The 8,727-nt window shown below is 42.3% G+C and overlaps 1 protein-coding gene across 1 annotated transcript; it reads left to right on the top strand.

Moving 5' to 3' along the window:
- The first annotated feature begins 87 nt into the window (after window positions 1–87).
- On the top strand, window positions 88–8,344 carry CDC26 (cell division cycle 26). The gene is made up of 4 exons (XM_021691453.1): window positions 88–276; window positions 2,748–2,861; window positions 3,328–3,449; window positions 7,914–8,344. Exons 3-4 carry the CDS (start codon window positions 3,369–3,371, stop codon window positions 8,088–8,090), a joined length of 258 nt encoding a protein of 85 aa, XP_021547128.1. The 5' UTR covers window positions 88–276; window positions 2,748–2,861; window positions 3,328–3,368; the 3' UTR covers window positions 8,091–8,344.
- Window positions 8,345–8,727: the final 383 nt, after the last annotated feature.

Genomic DNA, 8,727 nt, shown 5'->3' with positions numbered 1-8,727 from the left:
CGCCCAGCAAAGCGGAACTACGTCACTGGCCGGAAGTGGGCCGAGGGCCGACGCAGCGTCCTGGGTGGCGTGGAGCATGATGGGAGTTGTAGTACGGAGGAGTCGTGGCGCGAAGAGAAGCGTGAACCGTGGAGACTCTGAGAAAAGCACGCGGAAGACGAGGTTCTGCAGGAGAGAATCTCAGAGCAGTCTGGGAAGTGTAGTCCAGTTCGCTTAGCAGAAGATTCGCGGTGGGCGCCGGGGTTCCGGGAAAACGCTGAGCAGGCTTGAAAAGAGGTAGGTTCGTCGAGTCGCGCGGCCTGGGGCTGAACTCCGGAGCAAATGGAGGGCTTCCGAGGCCTCACGTCGCTCCTGGCCTTACGAGAGGCTTCAGTCGTCCTGGAGCGGAGGGCCATGTTGCCATGGAAACCCTCGCTCTGGACCCGGGAGTGCCACTCTGGAGCAGCGGAGGGAGTGCTGTTCTCCTCCTCTGCTGTCGGGAAGTTTTCCCAAGGGTCTTCTGAGCTGGGTGAATTTTTGGGGATTTGGGCATTGGCGACAGATTAAGCTCGAAGAGCCCTCTAGCGCCAAAGTAAAATAAAGACCCGAAGGAGGAGCCGTGGCCTTCTTTTGTTGTTTGTCTTCAGCCCGGTCTTTGTATCTGATTCAGAGTGAGAAGATGCCTGTGAAGGCGTCAGGTAAAGTGCACACCGGCAACTCTGCGTGGCCCTGTGTTCTGCTGGGGCCTGGGGCAGCGGAGATGAACAAGACGAGGACTTGGCCCCCATGTCGGGGGTGAAGATACTTAAAATATTGGTGTTCCTCGAGCTGGACAGAGCCGCCCCTAACCTCGCCAAGGACAATTACAGTAATAATAACTATTGTTTATTGGGCGTTTACCAAATGCCAAATTATGTTCCAGAAACTTACACTGCCTTACCTCGTTCAATCTAAGCAAGAGTACAGAACACGAGGAAACTAAGGTCTAGTGAAAGATGAAGCTAATTGTCCAAGATCAGTGGCGTGTGGGATTAAAATCTCTGTCCTCTGCCCTTTTTCTTGAGCGAGAACTTTTGCCCTTTACCCTGTACTACTTCCTAGTGGCGAGCTTTACAGTTTGCAGAAAACTAAAGAAAATACAAGAAAAGGGGCGCCTGGGTGGCTCAGTTGGTTAAGCGACTGCCTTCGGCTCAGGTCGTGATCCTGGAGTCCCGGGATCGAGTCCCGCATCGGGCTCCCTGCTCAGCGGGAGGTCTGCTTCTCCCTCTGACCCTCCCCCCTCTCATGCTCCATCTCATTCTCTCTCTCAAATAAATAAATAAAATCTTTAAAAAAAAAAAAAAAAAAAGAAAATACAAGAAAATGTACAGCAGAGCTTTTTTCTTTGAAATATTCTTTCCTCCCCTGCTCTCCCTTGGAACTTTGGCTTCCTCTACCATTTGTTTACATTGGCTTTAAGATAGTACCTGATTTATTTATTTATTTTAGGTTTTTTTTTTTTTTTAAGATTTTATTTTTAATTCTACACCCAACGTTGGGCTCGAACTCACAACCCGGAAATAAAGAGTCCCATGCTCCACCGACTGAGCCAGCCAGGCGTCCCAAGATAATATCTGAAACAATGTAAAACAATATGAAATGTAATGTGCCACTGTTTGTGTTGAGAATATCCCCTGTTCTGTTCCAAGCTTCACAGAAGGATATGTTTCTTCTTTTGTATACTTAAGTCTCTAGCTACATCCTAAATAGATGTAATAATAGTTTATACCTGTACATACTTTTTTTTGTTAAAGATTTTATTTATTTATTTAAAAGAGGGAGAGTGGGCTTGTGCATGTGCGCATGAGCCAGGTTAGGGGCAGAGAAGCAGACTCCCCGCTGAGCAGGGAGCCCTATGTGGGACTGGATCCCAGGACTCCATCTCAGGACTCTGGGATCATGACCTGATCCAAAGGCAGACACCGAACCAACTGAGCCACCCAGGCGTCCACTTTTTTTTTTTTTTTTTTTAGTAGGCTGCACACCCAATGTGGGGCTTGAACTCATGACCCTGAGATCAAGAGTCTGATGCACTATTGACTGAGCCAACCTGGCACCCCTATAGCTGCACATACTTTAAAGGAGCTTTTGTTTACATCATTCTCATTTAATCCTCACCATGTGACCTATGTATAAGTTTTATAGGAGGCTGACATTTATTAACCAAACTGAAGAGTTTCAACTTCATTTATAAAATAGAGGTAATTTTGCCAGCATCACAGGGTTTCTGTGTTCAAATAAAAATGTAAAGAATGGGAATGGAAAAGTGTAGCACAGTGCTCAAGAAAAGTTCATTTAACTTTATTTGGGTTTCTCAGTTTATTCAACAGCACATGTACTGAGTGGTTATTATAGGTACACTCTGCTGGATGCTATGGAGAATATAAAGATGATGCCATTAACAGGTATTAAACTGACTTGGGGAGTTTCACTGTCTTTAAAAAAAATTGTTTTTTGTTAGCATAAGCATTACCTTGGGCTTTCAGCCTCAGGATTGTTCTTTTGAGCCTCTTTGTGTTCTTGTTCTCTCTACCTTACTCCCCTTTCTCTGCCTGCCCTTCACAAGTCAGCTAAGACATCTCCTCCAGAAGGCCTTCCATGTCCCTGTTTACCCCACACTCCACCCAGACTGGATTGGGTGCCTGTGTGGTGCCATTGCATTGTCCTCCATCAGAGTCCTTATTAGAATATGTTGCAATTTTTTGTTTACATGTTTGTTTTCCCCACAGGCTGTGGCTATGCCTTTTAACTCTGGAGAGGGAGCATAAGAAGTGTTTGTTTAATGAATGAATGACCTATCCATTTAGGACCTGTTTAGACCCTGAGGATAACCCTGTGAGTTGGTGAGTTATACGGAGTTTTCATGAGATTTAGTAAGCTGATTTCAGTATTCAGGAGTGATAACAAATCTGTCACAGTTCTTATGCAGAGTCGATCAAATTTAATGGCTTATGTACTCTCCCAGTAATTATACTGAATTAAGATATGTTATTTTAACTTTATTCTCTGAGCTAGAGTATTTCTTTGAATGTGACTGGAGTGTAAGATTAAAGTGATTGTTGCTTAGAATCCTCTTTTATAGGCAGCTTGCTCTTTTTTTCTTGAAGAAGACTGGTTTTTTTTGGAATTGCAGAGTTATGGATCTTCATCATGTAATAATCATACATCTGATGACTTAGAAGTCTATGTGTGAACCCAAATGAGTCTTTTGTATCACCATTCCTTTAACATGCATGCTGACAAATTGATCTTGTATTTGTAGCTGAGGTTTATCCCCTCCGGTTTTTCCTCCTCTGCTATTTCTAACAGCTGATAGTTCACTGGGTCTGGCCCTCAGTGTTGATCTCAGTATGCTGCGGCGAAAACCAACCCGCCTGGAGCTGAAGCTTGATGACATTGAGGAGTTTGAGAGCATTCGAAAGGACCTGGAGGTAAGAGTACAACTTTCGAATCCTTAGGGATATTTAAAACAATAACTTTAACTTTTGGACTCCAGACTCTTTTACCAACAGCTTATTTGAAACCTCTATTTGGATGCTGGAAGGCATCTCAAACTTAATGTGTTCAGTTTCCTGTGGCTTGCCGTAACAAATTACCACAAACTTGGTGGTTTAAAAAAAACAGAAATGTATTCCTTTACCATTCTGTAGGCCAGAAATCTGAAATCAGTATCACTGGTCCCAAATCAAGGTGTCAGCAGGACCACGCTCCTTCCAGAGGCTGTAGAGGAGAATCTGTTTCTTGACTCTTTCAGCTTCTGGTGGCCACTGGCATTCCTTGATTTGTGGCCACATTGCTCCAGTCTCTGCATCCGCGATCACATTGCTTTCGCCTGTTGTGTCTGTGAAATCTCCCTTTGCCTTCTCTTACAAGGATACATGGAATGGCATTTTAGGGCCCACCCATGTAATCCAGGATAGTGTCTCCATCTCAAGATCCTTATCACATCTGCAAAGACCCTTTTCCATATAAGGCAACATTTAGAGGTTCAGGGATTTGGACCTGAGAGCCTTGGGAGTCACTGTTCAGTCTCCTGCACTTAACATGTTAAAACAAAAGACCTCTTGATTTCTTCCTCAAGCCAGTTTCAGGTGTTCCCTATGTCAGTATCTCTGCAGCTGCTCGAGCCAGAAACCTAGGAGTCACTCTTGAGTTCTCCCTTTTCCTACCCTTTGGATTCACCCTGTGCATCTCCATGGTTACTACCTTAGTCCAAGTTACCATCACCTCTCTCTCTACAATCTCGGTTGCGTCCTCAGTGGTCTTCCTACTTCCATTTTTATCTCGTTAATCTATTCTATGTCAGGTTTCTAGAATGCTCTTTAAAAATTTTCAGATCATGTCATTCCCCTGGAACTCAATGGTTTCTTGCACTTAGAATAAAATCTCAGTTTCTTATCATGACCTCCAAATTTTGTATGTTCTGCCTCCTCAGGTTTCAGCTCCTGCCATTCTTTGCCCTGGCTTCTGTATCCCAGGCACATTGGCTTTCTTTCATTTGCTTGAACACGCCAAGCTGTTTATCGTGCATGGCCTTTGTACATGTTATTTTCCTCTTCCCCGTCTTCATGTCTGTTGAAACGTTGCTTCTTTAGTCTGAGAGGCTGCTTCTGACCCTATTCAAATTAGGGGTGTCATTCCCGTCCATGCTATCCCTCCTTAGGGTCTCTCAAAGCACTTTATTTTAATTTTATTTTTTTTAAGTAATAATCTGTGCCCACCATGGGTCTTGAACTCACAACCCCAAGCTCAAGAGTCACATGCTCTACCAGCTAAGCTAGCCAGGCGCCCCAAAGCACTTTATCCTTTTATTTTATAGCATTTATTCTAATTTACAATGATTTGTTTATTGTAGCATTTACATTAGGAACCTTGATTGTAGATACCACGTTTGTCTTCTCTTCACTGAACAGTGACTCCCAAGGCTCTCAGGTCCAAATCCCTGAACCTCTAAATGTTGCCTTATATGGAAAAGGGTCTTTGCAGATGTGATAAGGATCTTGAGATGGAGACACTATCCTGGATTACATGGGTGGGCCCTAAAATGCCATTCCATGTATCCTTGTAAGAGAAGGCAAAGGGAGATTTCACAGACACAACAGGCGAAAGCAATGTGATCGCGGATGCAGAGATTGGAGCAATGTGGCCACAAATCAAGGAATGCCAGTGGCCACCAGAAGCTGAAAGAGTCAAAAAACAGATTCTCCCAGCATTTGGGAAGGAGCTCATCCCTGCATCATGGTGGGAGCTCAATATGTATTTTTTTTAAGATTATTTATTTATTTATTTGAGAGTGAGACAGAGAGAGCACAAGTGGGAGTTGGAGCAGAGGGAGAGGAAGGAGAATCAGACTCCCTGCTGAGTGTGGAGCCCAACGTGGGGCTCGATCCCAGGACCGTGAGATCATGACCAAGCCAAAAGCAGATACTTAACCGACTGAGCTACCCAGGCACCCCATCAATATGTATTTTTAAGTGTAGCTTATCCCACAGTATTAAATGATGTCCATTAATAAGATTTAAATTCTTCAATGGCTCTGAGAATAAAGTCTAGATTCCTTAGGATGGCATACAAGGTCCTTTGTGACCTAGTCCTTGCTCATTTATCTTTATCTTTACTTTATCTTCCACTGTCAAGTTATCTTTAACTTTGATCTTTTTTTTTTAAATTTTTTTATTCTTATATTATCCCCATACATTGCATCATTAGTTTTAGATGTAGTGTTCCATGATTCCTTGTTTGTGCATAACACCCAGTGCTCCATGCAGAATGTGCCCTCCTCAATACCCATCACCAGGCTAACCCATCCTCCCACCCCCCTCCCCTCTAGAACCCTCAGTTTGTTTTTCAGAGTCCATCATCTCTCATGGTTCGTCTTTTAAACTTTGATCTTGGTGCCTCTGCACACTTGGTTGCCTTCCACTGAAAAGTCCTTTCAGTATCATTTAAACTTCAGTTGTAATGAGTCTCATAAAGTGTTGGCATACTGAACTTTGATTCTGCAGAATCAGCTCACTGTTGAGTTAGTGTTTCTGCTAAAGGCAATTATCCAATGGGTTTGACCTGTTTTAGAGCAACTTAGGGATAGATTTGCCCTAAACTAAAATAAAATGAAACCAGTAGAAACTGGTATTTCATTTGATACTGAAATGAGTTTAACTATATTTTGATGACTCTGGATTCTGAAACAGTCAGTAGTTGTTCATGGTGGGAAGCCTTTTAAGTAATTTCATACCATTTGGACATTCTCAGTTTCTCATGGCTTATAAAATGATAGTATCCTTTGCCTTTTAACCTGTTTTCACTAAGTTATTTGTAATGTTACTTATTGGTAGTGTAGACTAGAGAGTAACTCAGAAAGGTCATTTTATACACACACACACACATATAAAGTAATACCCTATTTGATTTAGTATGATACTGTGACATTGGCATTTAATGCTGAGTTCATTAGTAAGTGGTGAAGAATGGTGGCGATTCCAGTGGTTAGAGTAGTCAAGCCATTCTTCCAAGGAATGCTAGATAAAATATTTGTTCACTCTCTCAGAGAATATTATTATCTAATATCATCTTATAGTCAGGTAGTAGTAGTTAAGGGATAAGTGTTAATCTCTCTTTTCAAAAATATCAAACTGAGGGGTGCCTGGCTGGCTCAGTTGGTGGATTGTGCAACTCTTGATCTTGAGGTTGTGAGTTCAAGCCCCACGTTGGGTGTAGAGATTACTTAAAAATAAAATCTTTAAAAAAAATGATCAAACTGAGATACCGACTTGGTGAATTCTGCAGTCACTTGTGACTTAAGAGCCAAACTTTTTTTCTTAAGATTTAATTAATTTACTTATTTGAGAGAGAGAGAGTGTGCAAGCAGGGGGGGGAGCAGCAGGAGGGGGAAAGAATCTCAAGCAGACTCTGTGCTGAGCACGGAGCCCCATGCAGGGCCAGATCTCACAACCCTGAGATCATGACCTGAGCTGAAATCAAGAGGTGGATGCTCAACTGACTGAGCTACCCAGGCGCCCCAAGAGCCAAACCTTTTACCTGAAAACAAAATGAGACCTCAAAATTCAGGCCTTTTGATAAGATAGCACAAAACCTTGTATTCCTGTGTTACATTTAATTTCATGGTGTCAGTGAAGTTGTTAATTTCTGGTGGTTATTGCTTTATCAGTCCCTTAATTTTTCCATCTATTCTCTTGAATAATACATTTACTGAAACACCCTTTTCTGGGTGCCTGACTGGTGCAGTCGGTAGAGCATGGGACTCTTGATCTCGGGGTTGTGGGTTTGAACCCCATGTTGGGTGTAGAGATTACTTAAAATAAAATCTTGAAAGAAAAAAAAGAAACACCCTCCTCTTTCCCTTGTCTGCCAACTTATTTATCTTTTTTTTTCTAGTTTTATTGAGAAATAACTGACATATACCACTGTGTAAATTTAAGGCATAGAGCATGATGGTGTAATTTACATATATTGTGAAATGATGACCACAGTAGTTTCAGCTAACATCCATCTTCTCGTATATTATTTATCTTTCTAATTGCAGCTTCCTGCTCTGAAGCTCTGCCACGACACACCCAACTCCTTATCTCTTCTTTATGTCTCTTTAGCAGTGTGGACTTTCCTGTCATAGCTGTGATCACCCTGTTGTCCTTGTCTGTTTACCTATTTCCTTGTTAGACTGTGACATCCTGGAGGGTAGGGGTTATATCTTTTCTCGCCATGTCCCTGTATCCCCGCTTGTACCCTTACTATCCATTTAAACCTAGGATTTCAGCTTATCGTTTTGTAGGCCCTAACCCTAGCCTTCACCCTATGCCTGGTGCATGGCAGGTACCAAATAAATGTTTGCTAATGGAAAGAACATTGTCTTAATCCTAAGACTTTTATACTTCCAGACCCGTAAGAAACAAAAGGAAGAAGTGGACGTCGTAGGAATCAGTGATGGAGAAGGTGCCATTGGGCTGAGCAGTGACCCCAAGAGCCGGGAACAAATGATTAATGATCGAATTGGTTATAAACCCCAACCCAAGCCCAATAATCGTTCATCTCAATTTGGAAGTTTCGAATTTTAGAGGCAGATTGTCTGGCATGCCAGAGCCCTGGAATGGAGTAAAATGATGGCAGAAGTACAAACAAGATTTAGAGAATTGAGTGCATGCAGTCAAGCAGAATGTTTTACCTCCTGCAGAAACACTTCTGCATGAGATTACTGATGCTTAACTTTTGCTCTAAGTGGAAATCTAAACTCTAGTTTGTCTCTGGAAAATTTGACTCTATAAAACTTGTCTGATTTTTGTTTTTAAAAATAAATATATTTTTGGAAAAGCGTGCGACACCTTTAATGAAGCATAATCATAGCACTGTTAACCCCCCAGACTTTAAAAGGTAATTGCTACAAGAGGTAACATCATTCTTCCCACCTTTATTGAGAGACTTGAAGCACAGAACACTTCATTTGATCCCTGGCACTGACTTTCAACTCATCTATTCAGCAAGTATTTTATTGAGTTCGTGTTATGTGCCAGATACTGTTCTGGGCACTTAGTAACATCAGTGAACAAAATCAAAGATCCCTGCCCTGGTGGAGATTAGATTCTAATGATTTTGTGTAAAGGTGGTCATGCTGTGGGTTTCCAGAATCTGTTTACAGAATGGCTTTGTAGCTAGTCTGAGTGTAATTTGGGGAGGGAGGGGGACAGACAGTGGAGA

The sequence above is a fragment of the Neomonachus schauinslandi genome, chromosome 13 (assembly GCF_002201575.2).
Source record: "Neomonachus schauinslandi chromosome 13, ASM220157v2, whole genome shotgun sequence".
In the NCBI taxonomy this organism is placed as follows: Eukaryota; Metazoa; Chordata; class Mammalia; order Carnivora; family Phocidae; genus Neomonachus; species Neomonachus schauinslandi.
The sequence above is the reverse complement of the archived record's forward strand: the minus strand, read 5'-3'. Positions and strand labels throughout refer to the sequence as shown.

What these genes read in the sequence shown, in the direction of transcription:
- CDC26 (XM_021691453.1), top strand. Translation starts at nt 3,369, where the DNA reads ATGCTGCGGCGAAAACCAACCCGCCTGGAGCTGAAGCTTGATGACATT. An exon ending in GCATTCGAAAGGACCTGGAG is followed by an intron (nt 3,450 to 7,913) that starts GTAAGAGTACAA and finishes TTATACTTCCAG; the next exon opens with ACCCGTAAGAAACAAAAGGA.